This window comes from Hyperolius riggenbachi, chromosome 8, assembly GCF_040937935.1.
Source record: "Hyperolius riggenbachi isolate aHypRig1 chromosome 8, aHypRig1.pri, whole genome shotgun sequence".
Lineage (NCBI taxonomy): Eukaryota > Metazoa > Chordata > Amphibia > Anura > Hyperoliidae > Hyperolius > Hyperolius riggenbachi.
In genome coordinates, this window is record NC_090653.1 from 72,697,969 (window position 1) to 72,721,776 (window position 23,808).

At 44.7% G+C, this 23,808-nt stretch overlaps 1 protein-coding gene across 1 annotated transcript in view; it reads left to right on the forward strand.

Moving 5' to 3' along the window:
* LOC137528915 (cytochrome P450 2C8-like) overlaps nucleotides 1-23,808 on the forward strand; it is a 61,854-nt gene that overhangs the window by 33,440 nt on the left and 4,606 nt on the right. The window contains exons 3-7 of the mRNA XM_068250677.1: nucleotides 1,646-1,795; nucleotides 2,446-2,606; nucleotides 7,866-8,042; nucleotides 17,008-17,149; nucleotides 19,490-19,677. Of these exons, the coding sequence (XP_068106778.1) occupies nucleotides 1,646-1,795; nucleotides 2,446-2,606; nucleotides 7,866-8,042; nucleotides 17,008-17,149; nucleotides 19,490-19,677 (818 nt within the window). The remainder of the gene's footprint in view (nucleotides 1-1,645; nucleotides 1,796-2,445; nucleotides 2,607-7,865; nucleotides 8,043-17,007; nucleotides 17,150-19,489; nucleotides 19,678-23,808) is intronic.

Sequence of the window (23,808 nt, forward strand, 5' to 3'; positions counted from 1 at the left end):
AGAAAATGGAAAAGCACCTCAGCTCCTCACTTGAAGGAGATGGTTGGGGAAATGGATTTGGTGTACTATATGGAAAACTTAATTCATGTTTCTCAAAACAGAACTGAGATATTTAAAAAAAACATGGGACTGCTGGTCAACATTTAGAGAATCGGAAGAATTTGGGGCAGTGGTATTGAGCGAGGGGCAATAATAACTGCGCCAGGAACTATGAAATATAATCTAGTAGTTGACGACATAACATTAATAGGTTAAACGCTTCAAGGAAATATCAAGATAAGAAAACGAGAATAATGAGAAGCGTATGTAAAGAAACAAAGTGGTCGTGTTGATTGGTTCAAAGTTTTTATTTGATGTTGTTATATAATCTTACACATAATTTATAAGTTTAGTAAGAACAGTCATCTTCATAAGCTTATGCACTCCTACAGGAAGTGAGTATAAAGATATATGATACTGTATACGCTACATAGCTTTGGCCTACGAAAGCTTATTTTATATGCTTTTTCCTGTATTAATGGCAAAGACATATGGTTTCACACCATCAAAAAAGCGTTTTTGAACAAGACTGATAATACTGATTGACTTGATTTTGTACTGTTCAAAATTTTGACAAATAAAGATTATTAAAAAAAAAAATAACCACATATCTAAAAACAGTTTAAAAAGGAGGAAGGGTGGTAACTTACCTCCACTCAATGAAACACAAGCGAGTGGAGGTAAATTACCTCCATCCCTCCTTTGTAAACTGTTATTACATATTTTATCATTGTTGGTGCCAACTTGTTCTCTTGTATTAGTATAATGACCTACCTCGGAGGTCAGTTGGGAATTTTACTGTTTTATTTCAACCTACACACAGGCAGCATCCCTTCTTGGAGTCAGTGTAGACAGGATTACCCTCCACATCTGTGCAATGGCTGGTTGCCCATATGCAGCCTTATTTTGTGAGCATGCTATTTATTTCAATGGAACATGCAACACTATCAGTAACTCTCTCTTGCTTTCTTTTTAACTTCTCCATCTTATCTCATATGGGCTCTGGATCTCAAAGAGAGTCTTCTCTTGGTTCCCGCGTTCCATTGCTGTTCACGGTTCAAATTTGCTGCGTCTGGGAGCCTTCGGAAGGTTTTGGAAGCACTTGTGTCCCTGGGTGCTTCCAAAGACGGGTGGCTCCATATTGCGCATGGGAGAGTGTGCACTCGCACATGTACAGTATAGAATGACCCATCTTTGGAAGCACTTGGGCATGCAAGTGCTTCCAAAGCCTTCCGAGTTGGTCAAATACATGCAGTGGGGATGTCAGCGCTGGAATGAGGGACCATGAGAGAACCAGGAAGGCCCTGTGGGATCCAGCATGTTTCCTCTCCATAAGTATTTTTTTTTCACTTAAGTTTTATTTCAAACTTCACAACTACATGCAACGCATTACGCTCTACTCGGCGTCATTCTGTTTACCGCGATTCAGAAAATCTACCCAATAGTTACAGTTAGTTGGTAAAATAAAAAATATTGTTCATCAAGATCAACTAGAAAATAACAAAAGGGGTATCTGTCCTGAAGCTGCACTTATCCCTGCTGATCTGTTTTTATAAGAATTTGTATAGAGAAACGCAATCCCTCTCAATCTCTCTCTAATTTGCAGGAATTCTTATGAGCAATGGAGAAAGGTGGAAGGTGATGAGACGGTTTGCTCTGATGACCATGAGAAACTTAGGAATGGGGAAGAGGAGCATTGAGGAAAGGATTCGGGAAGAGGCTCAGTGTCTTGCAGAGAAATTTACAGATAACAAAGGTAGGTTACACTCTTCAAAATCTCAGTACAAAATGAAACATAAAAAAGCTCAGCTTAATGGTCATCTTCTCAACTCCACCCCTTACAGAACTTCTCACAGTCTGGATAATGTTTGTCTTTTTAATTTGGCAGCTAGAACCACTAGAGTACATTACAAAGTTGTTATCTGGTAGCTTATGACTTTTCAGTGCAAGACAAGAATTGATAACAAAGAGAACATCTCAGATTATTCCAGCAATAGAGATCTTATGTGTTTTTTTGTGCATATCAGAGCAACGCTTTAGGTTCTAAAAATTAATTGCAGTGGTAAAATTGTGTTAAAGGGAACCTAAACTTAGAGGGATATGGATGTTTCCTTTTAATCAATACCAGTTGCCTGGCAGTCCTGCTGATCTATTTGAATGCAGTAGTGGTTGAATCATACACTTGAAACAAGCATGCAGTTAATCCAGTCTGACTTCAGTCAGAGCACCTGATCTGCATGCTTCTTCAGGGGCTGTTCCTAAAAGTATTGGAGACACGGGATCAGCAGGAGAGTCAGGCAACTGGTATTATTTCAAAAGGAAAAATCCATATCCTTCTCTGTTTAGGTTCCCTTTAAACATCACAGACATTGAAAATGATATAATTGTCTCTTTTCCTGAAAACAGATACCGCTTTTGACCCAACGCATCTTTTGGGATTGGCTGTCTCCAATGTCATCTGCTCTGTTGTTTTTGGGAAACGATTTGAGTATGAGGACAAGAAGTTTATGACCCTTCTAGCATACATCAGTGAGATTTTCAAGGGACTCAACTCGCGCAGTGGCCAGGTGAGTATCCAGTGACCTTTCTATTTGTTATAACTGCATTTTGATGGCTATTAAAGGCTACAGATGAAGCTACAGTCAACATTTATGTTTAGCTCAAAGTGTACCTGTCGCGAGGGGAGAAGAGAATTTATACTTACCTGGGGCTTTTTCTATCCTGTTACACTACCGAATAGAGTACTGGTAATAATAGATTATTACACTTTGCCCACCGGGCTAGGACCAATATGTACAAATCACATATACTCGATTACTTGAAAGCCATGTATAGTCTGTCAAGTGATTATTGTCTCGTATTGAGGCGAGGGTCTTTGCTGATCCCCCCCCCCCCACTGTATATAATGTACAGTGGGTTACAAAAGTATTTGGCCCCCTTGAAGTTTTCCACATTTTGTCACATTACTGCCACAAACATGCATTAATTTTATTGGAATTCCACATGAAAGACCAATACAAAGTGGTGTAAATGTGAGAAGTGGATCGAAAATCATACATCATTCCAAACTTTTTTTTACAAATAAATAACTGCAAAGTGGGGTGTGCGTAATTATTCGGCCCCCTGAGTCAATACTTTATAGAACCACCTTTTGCTGCAATTACAGCTGCCAGTCTTTTAGGGTATGTCTCTACCAGCTTTGCACATCTAGAGACTAAAATCCTTGCCCATTCTTCTGTGCAAAACAGCTCCAGCTCAGTCAGATTAGATGGACAGCGTTTGTGAACAGCAGTTTTCAGATCTTGCCACAGATTCTCGATTGGATTTAGATCTGGACTTTGACTGGACCATTCTAAGACATAGATATGTTTTGTTTTAAACCATTCCGTTGTTGCCCTGGCTTTATGTTTAGGGTCATTGTCCTGCTGGAAGGTGAACCTCCGCCCCAATCTCAAGTCTTTTGCAGACTCCAAGAGGTTTTTTTCCAAGTTTGCCCTGTATTTGGCTCCATTCATCTTCCCATCAACTCTGACCAGCTTCCCTGTCCCTGCTGAAGAGATGCACCCCCCGAGCATGATGCTGCCACCACCATATTTGACAGCGGGGGGGGGGGGGGGGGGGGGTGTTGAGAGTGATGTGCAGTGTTCATTTTCTGCCACACATAGCGTTTTGCATTTTGGCCAAAAAGTTCCATTTTGGTCTCATCTGACCAGAGCACCTTCTTCCACATGGTTGCTGTGTCCCCCACATGGCTTGTGGCAAACTGCAAATGGGACTTCTTATTCTTTCTGTTACCAATGCCTTTCTTCTTGCCACTCTTCCATAAAGGCCAACTTTGTACAGTGCATGACTAATAGTTGTCCTATGGACAGAGTCTCCCACCTGAGCTGTAGATCTCTGCAGCTCGTCCAGAGTCACCATGGGCCTCTTGACTGCATTTCTGATCAGCGCTCTCCTTATTTGGCCTGTAAGTTTAGGTGGATGGTCTTGTCTTGGTAGGTTTACAGTTGTGCCATACTCCTTCCATTTCTGAATGATCGCTTGAACAGTGCTCCGTGGGATGTTCAAGGCTTTGGAAATCTTTCTGTAGCCTAAGCCTGCTTTAAATGTCTCAATAACTTGATCCCTGACCTGTCTTGTGTGTTCTTTGGACTTCATGGTGTTGTTGCTACCAATATTCTCTTAGACAACCTCTGAGGACCTCACAGAGCAGCTGCATTTGTACTGACATTAGATTACACACATGTGCACTCTATTTAGTCATTAGCACTCATCAGGCAATGTCTATAGGCAACTGACTGCGCTCAGATCAAAGGGGGCCAAATAATTATGCACACACCACTTTGCAGTTATTTATTTGTAAAAAAATGTTTGGAATCATGTATGATTTTCGTTCCACTTCTCATGTGTACACCACTTTGTGTTGGTCTTTCATGTGGAATTCCAATAAAATTGATTTATGTTTGTGGCAGTAATATGACAAAATGTGGAAAACTTCAAGGGGGCCGAATACTTTTGCAACCCACTGTATATACACTGTATGCACCCACTGTTTATATGTACCCCAGTATATCTTCCGTGAAGGCAATATACCTATATTTTTGACCCCTGCAGGGTCTTGATTTTGCTACCCGTTTTAGGGACCTTTGTATGACAGGCAGCCTCCACAACAGGGTGTGTGTGAACTGAGGCTCAGCCACAATTTGACATACACATATAGGTATTGAACTTATAACAATTTTGGATTTATTTGTAACTGTGGCCAGATAGTCTTACGGTTGTATTGGGGCAAGATAGCTACACCCCACTGGAAACATACCTGTGGGGGGATCAGCCAAGTCCCTCGCCTCAATACGAGACAATAATCACTTGACAGACTATACATGGCCTTCAAGTAATCCAGTATATGTGATTATGTTTCTCTAACCCAAGGGTACCACAGATTTGTGTACCTCTGGACTATGGGGAAAAGGTTTAACTAAACCAGATTTGTGCATATTAGTCCTAGCCCGGTGGGCAAAGTGTAATTAGCTTTTTCTATCCTCCTGTAGTTCATCAGCTCTCTTGGTGTTTGTCCAGTCCCATCCGTTCTGCCGTTGTCAGTCCCGGTAAAGTCCCCGGCTCAGCTCAGTTGGGACTATTGCGAATGCGTGACCCTGGATGAGCCCCTTCTTGATTGTGCTGCTGGGGCCGGGAGTGTTCTGCACCTGTGAAAATGAGGAGTCACACCGCCGGCATACATAGTAGTTCATGACTACAGGGGCTGACAGCAACAGAATGGATGGGACCAGACAGACACAGAGGGAGCTGATGAACTACAGGGGGCTAGTAGAATATAAATGCTTGTATCCCCCATCTCAGGTTTACTTTCAGGCCACATTCACAGTGGCTGTTGCATTCCCTGTGAAAGTCACAGCAAGAATGCATCTGAAACAGTGAAGCATACAGTCAATGAAAAGTACACATCACTTTTACTGTTAATGCATGCATTTAGCGCTAAAGCACTGTATGCAGTGCATTATAATGCCACAACCCGTTCTACCACAACACTCCCACCACACACACTGTGAACATCACATAGGCAGTGCCTTACAGTCAGGAGCGTAACTACAGGGGAGCATCCCGGGGATTGCAGGGGTCCAGAGCTGTAAGGGGGCCACAACTACTACTTCACTCAATCTGATAAAGGGGTCTGTCCTACAGATCAGATGTTTTGTGTTATCACTTGTTATGGGTGTGAAGAATACAATGTCCACACTTTTTTAATGACCCTTGCAAGATGGGCCTCCAGGCTGTGGGGGTCACCAGGGGTAGGTAAGGAAAGAGGTGTAAACATTGGGGGGTACATCAAAGATTTGCTGGTATCCCCATGAATTATATTTACGCCACTGATTGCAGTGCAGTAAGCTATATTACAAAGCAGACATTACACCACCCCACAGTGGTAGCAGAAAAAAGGGCACCAGCTGAGGGTGGACGAATAGGGCACCGCCATAGAATCTAATGCAGTTATCGTTAATACGGCGAAAAAAGCAGAAAAAAGGGTGCCCCAATAAATATCATTAACATCATTAGAACATTAAAGTTTTTGAAGTATGTTATCATTTTAGAAGCTTGTAATGTTATAGTTTTTTATCATGTATGTACAGATTTTACTTTATCAAAGATATTATCGTTTCTATGTCTAAAAGAGTGTTTCTGCAGAGAGAGTGGTTAGGGTTAGGCACAAGCAGGGGGAGTGGTTAGGGTTAGGCACCACCCAGGCAGCGGTTAGTTTTAGGCAACATCGGGGGTGGTGGTTAGGTTAGGGTTAGGCACCACCAGGGGTGGTGGTTAGGGTTAGGCACCATGCATGGGGGAGTGGTTAGTTTTACGCACCACCATGGTAGGGTTCTGTGTGAGAGTAGGGTTGGGTTAAACTGCATTGTTGAATTAAGTAACGATTTTTAACATTAATATCTTTTGTTTATTTCCCATCTATTTTTACAATGGTAGTTATCGTTAACCAAGTTAGACAACAATGTTTATCGTGATCAGATTTCATTATCCACCGGCGCCATTTGTCATCCAGCCTGGCCCTTTTTTCACGGCGCCCTTTTTTCATGCATGCCCCCACACACAACACACCACTATGAGCATGGCCTAATGCAGCTGCAAAAGGTCTCCCTTAAGCCATAGACATTCCCTATGGAACTAGCAATCTGTTAACCTTGAACTCAACCTTTCCCAATCTCTTAAACTTTATCACTGATGGGAGAAAGTAGGGGACTTATCAGATCACTGAGGTCTTTCATGAGAACCCTTCAGTACCATGTATGTAGACTGGGGTCCCAAATATATTTTCATTTTCATTTTCATTTTCAGCAATTTTCAGGGGAGCAGGAAATTTGGGTGCATGAGGCAAGTGGACAAAAAGGGGGCCGCCATTCACTCCCATAATAAATATTGTTCAATGGGCGCCCAACAGGAAAAAAGGGCGCCGGAGAAAAATAACGTTTTAAAAGCGGCGGCCGGAGACTTTTAATGTTTTATAACTGCTTCTCATGATTACACATTATTTAATGATTTATAATTTTTTAAACATTATTTTTAAACGAAAAACAGTACAATATTCTTTTTAAAACATTATTTTTAAATGAAAAACAGCACAATATTTTTTTAAAACGTTATTAATGCTTATCACAGGGGGGTCTTAGGTTTAGGCACCACCAGGGGGGTCTTAGGTTTAGGCACCACCAGGGGGGTCTTAGGTTTAGGCACCACCAGGGGGGTCTTAGGGTTAGGCACCACCAGGGGGGTCTTAGGGTTAGGCACCACCAGGGGGGTCTTAGGGTTAGGCACCACCAGGGGGGTCTTAGGTTTAGGCACCACCAGGGGGGTCTTAGGGTTAGGCACCACCAGGGGGGTTTTAGAGTTAGGCACCACCGGGGGGGTTTAGGGTTAGGCACCTCCAGGGAGGTCTAGGGGTTAGGGGTAGGTACAGGGAGGGTTCTGTGTGAGAGTAGGGTTAGGTATAGCTTTAGTAACATTCTTATTAATGTTTTATAAAACTTTATTATAAATTTCACTTTTTAAACAGGGAAGATTAACGTTTTTACAATTGCTGATTTCATACACATTATTTAATGATTTATAACTTTATAAAACATAATTTTTAAACGAAATATAGCACAATTTTTTTTAAACGTTATTCATGCTTATCGTTTAAAACCCTGCGCCCTTTTCTCCCAGCGCCCTTTTTTAACGTACGCATTTTCAGGCCTGCAGATGACTACAATCCAATTATGAAAAGTTTCTCCAATGGTAAAACTGCATTGTTCTTTCAGATCCTTAATATATTTCCAAATCTGCTAAGCAAGCTTCCTGGACCCCACCAGTGCATCTTTTCCAATTTTGAAAAATCGAGGGAATTTGTGAGGGAGATGGTAAAGGCCCACCGAGAAGTTTTGGACCAGAACTGCCCACAAGACTTCATAGACTATTTTCTTGTGAAGATGGAAGAGGTGAATTTCAGGGATTATTAGAAATTATTGAAAACATTTTCTTGAAATGTCTCCTATACTACAGCTTTAGAAATGCACTGTATTTATTGCAGATATACTTTATGTTTACCTCCAATTAGAAACAGCATGGTGTTATTTTCCATGTAGCCAAGTATAAATCTGGTAGCTTTATATCAAATATGGTTTTCTTCAATCCTAAAACTCCCATGTGAGTGCCTTTGCTTCTCCTGCTTGATCGTGATTTCTGACCAATTATGAAGAAATTTGGTAGTAGTAATTTATTTATTTCCTTGCTGCATTTTGCAGTATCCAATTGATAATTGATTAAAACTTTGCTCCTAATAGTGCTCAGGGCCATCTCTGCCATTGAGGAAAAGGAGTCATTTGCCCCATAGCCCCTGGCCACTGCCGCCGAACCCCCAGGTGGTCACCCCCGACTGTTCAAAAGAGAATGTGACGTCAGTCCCTGTTGTGTTGCTGTACGCTGACCCAGGCTGCCTTGCTGAGCAGCTGCTACTGTTAGGTGTGTTTCCATACTTTAAATTCCAATCTGATTCCCCCCTGATAGACTGAATGCTGCTAGGGGTCACTAGCTGCTGTGCTTTATTTTCACATGGCTAAAGCCCGCAGCTCCCCTCTGACTTCACACTACTGTGGCTAATAGTAAACAGCTCATCCTCTGGAATGCAGAGACACAGGCTGGGGTACAGGAGAGCTGTAAGAGCAGTGTCCCATGCAGAGCAAAAGGGCAGACAGCAACAAGACAGCACCAGGCGGAGCAAACAAGCTGACAGTCCAGGAAATCAAGAGATTAATAACACTGGGGAGCTAAGTACCCGTGTGCAACCTGCTTACAGTATTTCATGTCAATATTACGGTCTGCTCTCTCACATTGGGCTATTTTAGGCTAAACTTAGTGACACTGCACTGCATATGGACTACATGTACCAGCTTGTCCTGGCCTGATATGTAAAAGAAAATGATATCCGTTCTGACGTAAGAACAAATTAAGGTTAAAAACCAACTTACAGTCCCTATCTCCTTCGTTAACCGGGAACTACCTTTATTTAAAATTGGTTGAAGCTGTAACGATTGGGTGCTGCAACTCAGACATCTGAATATTTGTGATCTGCAGAATCACCAATAATACAGACGCTATACCTGATTATGTGGCGATCTGCAGTATCACCAATAATACTAGTATAGCAAGCTGAGAGTAAGGTGTGGTGTTTGGTGCAACAGTATAGACTACTCCAGAGGAGCTGGAGGGTCTACCAACACAAATAACAATACCTTTACCAGAGGAGCTGTAATGAGTAATGAGAGCACTACAGAAGTTTGGCTAAACCTTACCAGAGGGGCTGGTAAGGTACTGACAGTACAAATGTCTGAAATAGTTAAACTAGACCTTTCCAGAGGAGCTGGGAAGGTACTAACAGCACCAGTGACTGAATAGTTTAGCAAGACCTTGTCAGAGGAGCTGGCAAGGTACTAACAGTCACTGGAGCTTATACCAGTGAGTCTGAACCTCACCAGTAGAGCTGGTGGGTTCTAATGGCCAGAGCACCTCACCAGTGGCTAGGGCCCATTGGTGAGTAGAGTAATCAGACAGGCAAAGTACAATAACAGGCAGGCAGAGACAGTACCAAAACGGCAGGCAAGAGAGTAGTTAATATCAGGCAGAGGTTCAGTAACTAAAGTCAGAAAGGCAAAGGTACAGAATCGTTTAGGAATAGCAAGGTCAGAGAGTAGCCAGAATCATACACAGGTTATCAGAAATACAATATAATAATAACTAACTATAGATAGATGTATATTGCAAACACTGCATATACATCTATCATCAACTGGAACCTCACTAGGTCTGAGCGCTAACTCGAGTGTATTCGCAACCGCAGACCAGTTGCCAAGAATAGTGAAGGCTTAATAAGCCGAGGAGAGCCCAGCGCCACGCCCCCTAACAATCAGCCAATCCGAGCAGCGCGAGTTACTGCTGACGTCAGCCGACCGGCAGGTCAGCTGATGCGCCTTCTTCCAGCATAAAGGTCCTGCCTCTATGAGCAAGAGACAATGCCGTTCCCGGCGTGCTGGACGCCGTCGGGACGGATAAGGCCTGTGAACAGGGAACAAAGGCGGCTGCGGGTATAACATGCGTATCTGCAGCCGCCATGTTTACAGATGTTACATATGCTTTATTGACTGGGTTTAAAAGTGTAAACACATCACTGGCAGATTCAACATTTGGTAATTAAATAGATAGCTGATTTTACAGAACGTCTGTGATGAAACGCGTCCAGCATGGCGTCACAACGCGGAAAAAACGCTACATGCCGCATAGGCAGAGCGGCGGAATCCGCATTGGTAACGGCGGAATCCGCATTGGAGGCGGCTCCCGCACTCGGTTCACTGGATACATTGCAAAACAGTACTGGTGTGGCTGGGACTGATAGTCCACCTAGATTCAGAGTGACACGCGCGCGCGCACAAAGGCAGAGCTTAAATAACAGCCAGAAGGGAGTCAGCTGACCAGGCGGGTCAGCTGACATTTTCCACTACTCTCATTGGTCCAGCAATTAGGGAGGTCCTGGAGAGGTCCTTGTGTATATATACTGCTGGCTGTTCACTTGCTCTTTGTCTGGCGTTGCGAACACATACGTGGGAGCACTCAGACCCGTAGTCAGATCCTTAAGTGTGCCGGGACCAGCTGGAGCTGTAATCCTACACTTAGCTAGATTCTGTTGATAGCTTAAAGTACTAGTTTGATTGTGATTATCTGTTATGACCTTCTGCCTGCCTGACCATCCTCTTGTATTCTGATCTTGTACCTTGCTATTCTGATACTCTGTTGCCGAACCCCAGCTCGTCCTTAGACTCTGCTTCTGCCTCTTGATCTTGTACCTCGATATTTCTGTTACCCTGTTGCCGAACTCTGCCTGTACCTAGACTCCGCCTCTGCCTTCTGAATTTGTACTTTATCTGTCCGTGTGTTACGATCTGGCTTGTCTGACCTCGAGAACCAACCTCACTATTGGAGGCGGTTCCTCGTCCTGTTAGTGACACTTTCTCCTGAGTGTCACTCTCAGACTTACCTTCCTACTCGCAGCCTGACTCCTCCCGCCTTGGAGAGTTCAGGTCTTCGTAAGGAAGCCGTGCAGTACTCCCCACTGCACTGAGGCTCAGTCCTCTTAGTGTTACTGTTACACCAAACACTACACTCTACTCTAGTACAGAGGTTAGCTGGTATATCGGATTATCGGTGATACTGCAGATCACTTATAATCTGGTATACATCTGTATTCCCAGTGATACTGCAGATCACCGGTAATCAGAGACTCTCTCTTCTCCACCGTTCGTTACAGAACGCCAGACCAAAGACAAAATGGACGCACGCACTGGTCCTCTGGGTGAACTTGCCACCTCAGTGGATAATGTCAATCGAGTGCTGGGTGAACACAAAGCATTGATTGAGGCTCTGACAGGGTCCGTCCAAACCCTCCAGATGTCAGTGGATGAAGTGCGATCCCCTCCTAGCGCAGACATACGCATGCCCGTTCCAGAACGGTTCTCTGGCCACAGATCTGACTTCCGCAATTTTAGGAGTAGAGTGTTATCATATTTTGAATTAAGACCCCGATCCTCTGGTACTGAGGCCCAGAAAGTCACGTTCATCAAAACTTTACTGGCCGGTGATTCTCAGACCTGGGCATATAACCTGTCCCCTAGAGACACAGCTCTGACCTCAGTAGAGGAGTTCTTTAAGGCCATGGCCGTAATTTACGATGACCCAGACCTTGCTGTGACCTCTGAGCGGAAGCTCAAGCTTTTATGACAAGGCAAGGGTCCAGTCGAAGAGTACGCGGCCGAATTTCGTAGGTGGTCAGTTACCGCCAGATTTGACACCTATGCCCTGATGGATTACTTCCTGTCTGGGTTGTCGGAGGAGGTCTCCGACCTAATGTTAAGTTTACCCGAGCCCAAAACAGTCGATGAGGCCATCTCATCGGCCATTCAAGTCGACCGTAGGCTACGCCTTCAGAGACAGACTAGGGGCAGTCACCGTGTCAGGGTGACATCTTACGCGGCACCTTCCACTGCACCCCTAGTAACGCCATCTCCGCCTGTCTCACCCTCTCTGGCCTTGCCTCCACCCGAGCCAATGCAGATTGGTCGATCAAAACTGACCCAGGTGGAACGAAGGCGGAGAATGACTGAACAACTGTGCCTGTACTGTGCAGAAGCGGGGCATAGAGTGCGAAACTGCCCTAACAAGCCGGGAAACAAGTCTGCCTAGGAGTAGTGGGGGGTGACACCCTAGGCACACAATTTTCACCCCTTAAAGAGAAAAAATTGCTTCTCCCTTGTACGATTACATGGGATAATAAGTCTGTAGCCACTGAGGCTTTTATTGATTCTGGCTCAGCGGCTAATTTTATTAACTTTGAATTTGCTCAGGAGTTGGGTATTCCTCTCACTCCAGTGAGACCCCCCATTCAGGTCACGGCAGTAGACGATTCCCCTCTGCCATGGAATCGTTCCCTGTCACAGACCCCGGAGGTGACGGTCACGATAGGGGTACTGCATGGGGAACAACTACAGTTTTTCGTATTACATATGTCAACCTCCACTATCATCCTAGGCATGCCGTGGTTACAAGTCAATTCACCACAAATAGACTGGGCTACGGGTCAGGTAACCAGCTGGTCCGATCATTGTCACCAGCAGTGTTTAGGGAAGGTGACATTGGGCCAGATCAGGGTTCAGTTGGAAGGGGTTCCAGTACAGTATTCTGAGTATGCCAATGTGTTCTGTCCTAAGGCCGCTGACAAGTTACTGCCGCATCGCCCATTTGATTGCCCCATTGATCTCCAAACTGGTTGTATGCCCCCTAGGGGTCATCTTTACAATTTGTCCGGACCAGAGAAACTGGCCATGCAAGAGTATATTCGTGAGAATTTAGCTAAGGGGTTCATTCGACCATCCCGGTCGCCCGCAGGTGCAGGGTTTTTCTTTGTTAAGAAAAAAGACGGGAGTCTGTGACCGTGCATAGATTACCGGGGCCTGAATAAAATCACGATAAAAAATCGTTACCCCTTGCCCCTAATAGATGACCTTTTCACTCAAGTTACCAACGCTAAAGTCTTTTCAAAATTAGACTTGCGGGGCGCATACAACCTGGTGAGGATCAGAAAGGGCGATGAATGGAAGACTGCCTTTAACACACCCGACGGGCACTATGAGTACTTGGTGATGCCCTTCGGGTTGTGTAACGCCCCGGCCGTCTTCCAGGAATTGATTAATGAGGTATTCAGAGAGGTGTTGGGCAGGTTCGTGTTAGTATACCTGGACGATATACTTATCTTTTCCAACAACCTCTCTGAGCACAGAACACATGTCCGAATTGTACTGGACAAACTGAGGCAGAACTCGCTTTATGCAAAGTTGGAAAAATGTATTTTCGAGGTGACATCTGTTTCTTTTTTGGGGTACATTATTTCCACTTCGGGTCTGTCAATGGATCCTGCCAAGGTCTCTGCTGTGATAGAGTGGCCCCAACCCGTGGGGTTAAAGTCTTTGCAGAGATTCTTAGGCTTTGCTAACTACTATCGGAGGTTCATAAAGGGGTACTCCACTGTTATCTCACCCCTCACTAGTCTCACAAAAAAGGGGCAGATACTAACCACTGGACCCCAGAAGCCCTACAAGCGTTCTCTACCCTGAAAACCTTGTTTTGTTCAGCACCCATCCTGAGGCATGTCGACACCTCTTACCCCTTTATTGTCGAGGTGGACGCCTCGGAGGTCGGGGTCAGGGCTGTGCTGTCTCAGCGGTCAGGGTTACAGGGAAGATTACATCCTTGTGCTTATTTCTCTCGTAGGTTCTCCCCGGCGGAGAGAAACTACGATATCGGCAACAGAGAGCTCCTGGCCATTAAACTTGCCTTTGAAGAATGGCGTCACTGGCTGGAAGGAGCAGAGCATACCATTACAGTGTGCACTGATCACAAGAACATGGAGTACATCGAGGGGGCTAAGAGGTTAAGTCCCCGACAGGCTCGATGGTCATTGTTCTTTTCGAGGTTCAGGTTCATTATTACGCACACCCCGGGCAGCAAGAACATCAAGGCAGATGCCCTGTCCAGATGTTTTGAGCTGGAGACAGCCCAGCCCTCTGACCCAGAATCCATTATCCCACAGAGGTTAGTGCTAGCGGCAACTGAGACTTGGGAGGACTGGACAGAGACCCTGAGTCCCTTCCAGCAGGATGTCCCTGAGGGGAAACCTGAAGGGGTTATGTTTGTGCCCTTACCCTTTCGTCTCCGCATTTTACAGATGTTTCATTCCCATTTGCCCAAATTCTCACCATTGCCAGTGGCCTCCACCCCGTTTCCAGCTCTGGAGGCCTGGCAAAAGTCTTTTAAAAACATTTGGCGCACGGTGAGAGATAGTTTGCAAAAGGCGTTTTTGAATCAGAAGGGTCAAGCTGATAAAAGACGTTTGGTGGAGTGGAGCTTCCAGCCAGGAGACTTGGTGTGGGTATCCACACATCATTTGACCCTGAAACAGCCCTCAGACAAATTGGGCCCCAAGTTTGTCGGTCCGTTTCCGATAGTGAAAAAGATTAACAACGTTACCTATACCGTTGATCTTCCCGCCAGCATGCGTGGGGTAAGGTCATTTCACGTATCCCTGCTCAAACCTGCAGTCCATATGGGCCCTACTCCTCCTCCTCCTGTCCTGGTAGATTGTCAACCTGAGTTCGAAATAGAGAAAATTTTGGACTCGCGCATTGTCCAGAACTCGGTACAGTATCTGGTACACTGGAAGGGGTATGGCATTGAGGAGAGACAATGGGTACCGGGGACTCGCATGCATGCGGATGAATTGAGGAAAGAGTTTCATGCCTTACACCCCGAGAAACCTGGTAGGAGTTGTCCGGAGTCCACTCCTCGGGGGGGGGGTACTGTGATGAAACACGGAAAAGCCGCTGCCTCTCAAGGTGAGGCGGCTGTTTCCGCGTCCAGCATGGCGTCACAACGCGGAAAAAACGCCACATGCCGCATAGGCAGAGCGGTGGAATCCGCATTGGTAACGGCGGAATCCGCATTGGAGGCGGCTTCCGCACTCGGTTCACTGGATACATTGCAAAACAGTACTGGTGTGGCTGGGACTGATAGTCCACCTAGATTCAGAGTGACACGCGCGCGCACAGAGGCAGAGCTTAAATAACAGCCAGAAGGGAGTCAGCTGACCAGGCGGGTCAGCTGACATTTTCCACTACTCTCATTGGTCCAGCAATTAGGTAGGTCCTGGAGAGGTCCTTGTGTATATATACTGCTGGCTGTTCACTTGCTCTTTGTCTGGCGTTGCGAACACATACGTGGGAGCACTCAGACCCGTAGTCAGATCCTTAAGTGTGCCGGGACCAGCTGGAGCTGTAATCCTACACTTAGCTAGATTCTGTTGATAGTACTAGTTTGATTGTGATTATCTGTTATGACCTTCTGCCTGCCTGACCATCCTCTTGTATTCTGATCTTGTACCTTGCTATTCTGATACTCTGTTGCCGAACCCCGGCTCGTCCTTAGACTCTGCTTCTGCCTCTTGATCTTGTACCTCAATATTTCTGTTACTCTGTTGCCGAACTCTGCCTGTACCTAGACTCCGCCTCTGCCTTCTGAATTTGTACTTTATCTGTCCGTGTGTTACGATCTGGCTTGTCTGACCTCGAGAACCAACCTCACTATTGGAGGCGGTTCCTCATCCTGTTAGTGACACTTTCTCCTGAGTGTCACTCTCAGACTTACCTTCCTACTCGCAGCCTGACTCCTCCCGCCTTGGAGAGTTCAGGTCTTCGTAAGGAAGCCGTGCAGTACTCCCCACTGCACTGAGGCTCAGTCCTCTTAGTGTTACTGTTACACCAAACACTACACTCTACTCTAGTACAGAGGTTAGCTGGTATATCGGATTATCGGTGATACTGCAGATCACTTATAATCTGGTATACATCTGTATTCCCAGTGATACTGCAGATCACCGGTAATCAGATCCTCTCTGTGCTCCACCGTTCGTTACAACGTCTTGCTTAAACACTAATCCTCTAAGGCTGTTACCGCTTTGAAAAGTAAAATAACTGACAAGTGAGGTAAATTACTGTCTTGTGTAGTAAATACCTTTGTAAATGTAGGGAAAGTGTGGATTGTGTAAAACTGTAAGTTTATTATTATTATTATTATTATTATTATTATTACATTTATAAAGCACCAACATATTCTATGGCGCTGTAAAAAGTAGAAAAACAAACAAGGGGGATATAATAATAAAGACAACGATATACATCAAATATGGACACTGGTACAAAATACAGAACTGGTGGTTACAATGACAGATGTAGCATGTTGAATAAAATGTATAACGGAATGCAAGTTATGAAATGACAACAAAATCCAAGACGCAAAAGGGTGAGAGAGCCCTGCCCTTGCCCGGAGCAGGAAAAAATGGCACACTGCTCCCCCAGAACATTATGGCGCCGTCAATTTAATGTAAAATGCTAATTAGCGTTTAGAGACTGTAACATTGTTATAGTGCAGTGGTAAAGTACTGAACTTTGGTTATATTTTGTGCAGGTGCAGGTTTGAATCTAGTCAATGCTCTTTTTTTAATTATTTTCATTTATTGATACATGCGCTGCTATCTGAGAATTAATAAAAGATTAGTTTAAAAATACTTTCTACAAAGTCAAAGTTTTGTGTTTTTAATATCCCAGCTGCATAACATATGCAATGGAATTGAGAACGCAGAATAAAGATGAGAGTTTGCAGCAGGTCTCTACCTTTAATCACAGATATGCTCTGTTACCATTATGCAACTGAGAGGAAAACAAAAGGCAGAAAATGGAGACTATTCTATACTTTAAGTGTGTGCCTGTGATTTACTTTTTATTATTTTTTTTTTTTTTATTTATGTAGGAAAAAGGGAACCCAAATACAGAATTTAATGATGAAAACTTGCTGGCAACAGTGCTTGACCTGTTCTTTGCTGGTACAGAGACTACATCAGTTACTCTTAGATATGCTTTCCTAATAATGCTGAAACATCCAGAAATACAAGGTAGGTACTGATCCCTGAGGGAACTGTGTAGGGTTTTAATACAGTATATTAAAGTGGACCTAAACTCAGAACTTCATCTCTGCTTTAAAAAAATAAGCAACTGCATAATAACCTTACAGAAAAAAACATTTCCTTGTTACAGCTTATAGAGCTCCTCCAGAGATGCCACAGTGAGTATTCATCATGAGGTGTGTCTCCTCTTCTTTTACAACTTTTTGGATTGACTGGAGTTCTGCTTTATAGTTTTGGGTTCTTAGAATTTGTAATACCTACCATTAAAACCTGCACGTGGACAGCCACAGGGGGTGTTAACACATCCTTGTTGCCGCCTCTGCCCTTTGTATTCCATGTCACGTTCCAGCTTTCTGATACTTCCTCCTTTAAAGGAAACCTGAATTGAACTGAAAAAGAGAGTTTCACTTACTTGGGGATTCTACCAGTCCCCTGCAGCCGCCCTGTGCCCGTGCCGTCCTGGAACAATCCTCCGATTCCCCGTTGTGGCTGAGTTTCATTTTTAGCGACTCAGCTAAGTGAATGGCTACTGCACCTGCGAGGCTCTGGCCATGCACATGCTCGATCACACTTCCGCCGCCGGTAGTGTCCTGCCCATGTGCAATATGAGAAAATCTTATACTGTGCATGCGCAGGACGCTCCCGGTGACAGGAGTGTGATCGAGGATGCACGTGGCCAGGGTCCCACAGGCGCAGTGGCCATCGACCGGCCTAGTGCCCTTAAAATGAATCTCAACCACTGCTGGGGACCGAAGGATCATTCAAGGATGGCACGGGCACAGGGCAGCTACAGGGGGCTGGTAGAAGCCCCAGGTAAGTAAAACTCTTAACTTTTAGTTCAGTTCAGTTTAGGTTTCTTTTAAATCAATAAGAAGGAAGTATTGAAGTGATGCAAAACAATGTGGAGCACAGTGGCCATAGGCTGCAACAAGGGTGAATTAACACCCCCTACTACTGTCTGCATGCAGGTTCTGATCAGAAGTCAGAATGACATTCTGAATTTGAAGAACCTGAGCACATCAAAACAAAAATAATTATCTTTCTGTGGATAAGTTTTTACTTTGTGATGGATGCCTCTAAATGGACACACCGTTTCAGGTTTTCAGTATATCCTCTGCAGGCTTTACTACTTTAAAAAACATTTTAAAAAAATATCTTCACCAAAGTATTTTAGGCCCGGTTCACATTAGCGGTCGCCGTCCGGAATCGCCGTGCCGGAGCCGGACCGCATGCAGAACGGACGGAACGGACGCACGTCATAGCAATGAAAGCCTATGCGTCCGTTCACATGCGTCCGTTTCGTCCGGACCGGATCCGGACCGGATCCAGACTCCGGCATAAGACCCAACATGCGCTATTTTTTGGTCCGGCTCCTCCGGCAGCCGTATCCGGAGCGGAGCCGGACTGCACCATCCGGCCAATACAAACCAATGAGAACCGGAGAGCGCACAACACACTGGCTAAAAATCCGGATGTTCTACCCCACTTCCTATGCGTATTGAAGCGGCGATTTTGGATGGGGACACATGGGCAAGCATTTTGGAGTGGAGCAGCAGTGATTTTAAACGTGCTGGAGATGTTGGCAGTATGTCGGAGGTGGAGGTGAGTGCTAAACAGCGGAGGGCCTGATTCCACAGGTCCACCTTCTGCTGACCTCCCAGACCCCAACATTTTTATTCCTTTTCTACTATCTTTTGCCAAACAGATCCGGATCGCATCCTGATGAACACCTGATGCAAACTGACTGGATCCGGATCGGATCCGGATCAGAACCGTACGGTTCCGATCCGGATCCGGTCCGGATCCGGTCAGGTCATCCGATCCGTTTGGCAGAGAACCGCAAGTGTGAACGGGGCCTTATAAAGAACACATCATGTACATCATGTACATCATGTACATGGTGCAGCATGGTGGTTTAGTGGTGGTGCTCTCGCCTTGCAGAGCTGGGTACCCGGTTCGAATCCCAGCAGGTCAACATATGCAAGGAGTTTGTATGTTCTCCCCGTCTCTATGTGGGTTTCCTCCAGGCACCCTGGTTCCTTCCACATCCCAAAAACATACAGATAAGTTAATTGGCTTCCCCCTAAAATTGTCCGTAGACTACAATACATACACAATAAATACATAGACATAGGAATATAGTAGGGATTAGACTGTGAGCTCCTCTGAGGGACAGTTAGTGGTGAGACAATATACTCTGTGCAGCGCTGCAGAAGATGTCGGCGCTATATAAATACTAAATAATAATGGACACTCATTACATATTTTTATGGTATTCCTGTTGTTAGCTTCTTGTTCTTTCCTTCATGGTTTCCGAACAACCTACAGAGAAGGTCCAGAGGGAGATTGACACTGTGATTGGACAAGACCGCCTTCCAGCTGTGGAAGACAGGAGCAAAATGCCTTATACAGACGCAGTGATTCATGAAATCCAGAGGTTTGCTGATATTGTTCCTGGAGGGGTTCTTCGTGCTGCTAGCAAAGACACCACCTTCCGAGGATACCACATTCCCAAGGTAATCAGAGTTACTGGTTAAAAACATTTTACTGAATAGTGAAAAGCACATTTTCTTAGTCTTATACATATACTGTCAGATTTCAGATTGTAGTGATTACTCGCATCATGTTCTCAAACAGTGACTTTTAAAATGTGGTCTGGGGACAACTGTTGGCCGATTGTTCATGTCAACAGGTTCCTGACTATAAGCTGTAACATTTTCCTTTGGTCAAATTCCATCTTTTAATTTCATTCTAAGTAAAAAAAATAAGCATGTAACAAAAGTATATAATTTTTGGGACTGATTACTTTTTTGGCAGTCTACTCCTTTACGCTTGTTTCATGTTTTTGTGACTGTTCTTCCTAGATTTGTACTTTACCCACATACATATTTGTCACAGTCATGACAAATTGTACACTTGCATTTAAAACCGGTCTGGATGCTTTTTTTGCCAAGAAGGGCATCCACAGCTATGATCGCTAGTAGAAAGGTAATATCTTAATTGTAGTACACTGAAAGGGTTGAACTTGATAGACATATTTTTTTAACCTCAATAACTATGTAGCTTTCCACTAAAACCTGCTGTTTTACTTTACCTAGTTTGCTAACTCCTATTGACCATTAACTTTATGGTTGGTACACTCAACTAATTCTCCAACCAACATTTTGAGAACTTGATCTGATAACTACATTTCATGTGTACAATGGCTTTTGTGAGAGTTCCTTATCAACAAGGTTATGCATAATTTTTTGATTCTGTTAGTCAGGGCCGGTTCAAATCACAATGGGGCCCTAGGGCAAAATGAACCTGGGGGGCCCCTTTGCCACCTCCCCCAGCAGATTCACCCCCAGGGCACCTGAGCCAGCTGTCGTGCCCCCAGATCTCCCCCTTCAACTTTACTGTGTTCCCCCGGGCCCTACACTGTTTTTGTCAGAATAGCAACTTACCTATCCTGGCGCGCTGCTTCATCCATGCTCCATGTCTTCATCTCATCACTGCTGACTGCCTCTTCTCCATGACTGTGTGCTTGTTATTGAGTAATGACTGGTCATGGAGAAGAGGCAGCCAGTGGGGATAAATACGGGGAGCATGGATGGAGCAGTGCGCCAGGATAGGTAAGTTGCTATTCTGACAAATCATTGCAGGGGGCACAAGTCAGGGGGAGACCTGGGGGCCCTGCAGTACTCAGGGGACCTGGGGAAATTGCCCCCTTTGCCTTTATGGTAGCGCGGGCCCTACTGTTAGTCTGTACATGTACACTATATGACGTGCACAGGACCAATCAATATTTACCAGCACACCCCAAGCAACTGAGAAAATGATAAATGATTGATAGTTTCTGCTCAAATCTGTAGCTAGAATTACTTCTCAACTGTGGACAATCCAATCATTTGCATCAAATTATTTGTTGATTAGGATTAAGTATTGGCTGATATGTACAAACCCTTAGCCTAATTCTTTGCCTAAGCCTTAAAGGGAACCAGAGACAACGCACCCTCATGTATTTTACCATATATTTCAGTTTGAACATTAGAGAAAACACCTACCCTGCTCTCTGTTTCATTCTTCACTGCTCAGCCTGCTTGTTATGAGCCCTGATAAAATACCCAACTGAGCATTCAGTTTGGCTTTGCTCAGGAATCATTATAGCTTAGTCATTATAGCAGACCCAGAAGGGGGCAGGCTTGGGCTTGAAAAGACATCAGAGAAGACAGACTCAGCTATAATGATTCCTGAGCAAAGCCATACTTAATGCTCAGTCTGGGATTTTATCTGGGCTGATTAGAAGCAGGCTGAGCAGTGAAGAATGAAACAGAAAGCAGGGTATGCATTTTCTCTAATGTTCCCACTGATATATATGGTAAAATACATGAGGGTGCTTTGTCTCTGGTTCTCTTTAAGGTGCCCACACATTAACTCAAGTTCGAATCTGCTGTGAAATCGATTACGCAATCTCGGACGGATTGACCGATTTCTATCCGAAATCGATCGATTTCATTGATCTCTCTAGGCGGGAAATTTCACCCGATCAGCCAGTGGGTCGGGAGCGTGTTGTTAGCGGCATTAGATTCAGTGATGACCGACGCAGCAATAATCTCACCTGTTCCGCTTGCGAGAGTCCCTTTCTTCGACTAGCCTTCTTCATCTTCACTTCACTTCCTGTCCCATCAGTTTTATCAGTTTTACTCACCTGGGGCTTCTACCAGCCTATTGCAGCTGTCCCGTGCCCTCGCAGTCATTCATTTATTCTCTGGTCCCCCGTCGCCAGCTAGTTTCATCCCGCCTACATGCCTGACAGGCCTGGCCATGCATAGCCTTTTTCGCGTTCCCATCCGCAATAGCATACTGCACCTACACAGGACGATATTGCAGACGGGAACACGAAGAAGGAGACACGTGGCCAGGCCTGCGCAGACGCTGTGAGCCTGTCGGACGAAAAATGAAAAAAGCTGGGGGTGGGGGACAGAAGGGTCCGCGAGTCACTGCGAGGGCACGGGACAGCAGCAGGGGGCTGGTAGAAGCCCCAGGTGAGTAAAACTGATTTTTTTTAATGCAAGGCTTAAGAGTCCCTTTAAGTCAATATAAACAAAGGTATTCATTTAACCTTGCAAAACAAAAGTTTGCTTTCTTAAAACAAAACATATTTGAGATTGTTCAGATTGGAGTGAGCACATGTCTCCCACGATGCATCACTGCTGAATATGCAAATCATCCTTTGTTGTCACTATGAGCCAAACACACCTCCAGAACCGCTGGAATGCAATGATGAGAGCCACAATAATCCGACATGCATACAGACTGTTTCGGATTGATTGATCCTCATCAGTGCACGGCATGGATTAAAGTGGACCTGAACTCAAAACGTACTCTCTGCTCTAAAAGATACACAACAGCGTAATCTTTGGAGAAAAACATTTCTTTGTTACAGCTGATACAAATCCTAAAATACATTTCCAGTGTTTCTACTTCCTGCTTTCATGGGAGCAGACATATTGTTAACATCCTGCGCTTTCAAATGAGCTTATCTGCCTTATCTGCCATGGCATCTGCCACAGGGGAGAGATCAAATTACAACTTGCGATTAGACACAGATGAGGGGGGATTAGAAAGGCTAAACTCTCTATGAACACACAGGGTGCATTTCTCTATGTTTTTCTACTGTCCTGTGCAAGAGTTCTGGTCCACTTTAATGTTGCTCTATGGTGCAGGACTTGAATCACCCAGATCAACAGGCTACCCAGCAAGCTCATGGTGAACCAGAACTACAGTTATCTCAATATATAACTAGAGTTATCTCTGCCAGAGCGTAGATTTCAATCATCCCCGCCGCACACTCTCGCCATTCCCGCAGCTGTCCGTGTAGCAGTACCCACTCACTCTGCGGTCATGCTGACAGCAAATCTTCTGTATATCGGGCAGGAACCAATATCCTGACACCGTAATTGCTTTCAGTCAAAAATACAGCAATCATTGCACTTAAAAGGACACGGACAGCTCTGGTCTTAAAGCAGCCAGATCCTTCCTGTCCGGAAAAGGTTAAAAAGTGCAGTTTACAAAACTTAAAACAAAGTCTCTCCACTGCCAGATACCTGTAATGCATCATAGCTAGAATGGGTTGCTTAAAGGGAACCTGAAGTGAGTACAATTATTTAAAATAAACACATGATGTAGCTGCAAATGAAAATTACATACTTACCTCGTCATCAGTTCCTCTCAGGAGCTCACCATTTTCTTCTTACAGTGATCCTTTTCATTTCTGACAATTTTGTCAGAACTGAAATATACCAGTTGCTGTCAGTTATATATCAGCAGCTGTCAGTTACAACTGAATGTGCAAGGTAATGTCCATGTTTTCCTATGGCTCAAGTGGGTGATATTACAGTTTAACAGTGTGCTGACCAGGAAGCTGTAATGGGGTAATGGCCATTTCCAATATGGAGGATGGAGAATTCCACTGATCACAGTGGATGAGTGAGACGCAGGAGAGAAGAAAGAGATTGATAAGCGGACTACACAGGAGGTAAGTATGACCTGTGTATGTTTATTTTGACTTTTAATTTTCAGTTCAGGTTCTCTTTAACGGTCCAGAGGCGGCCTTTGGGGGTGGCAAGTGGGGCGATCGCCCCAGGTCCCGCACATGAAGAGGG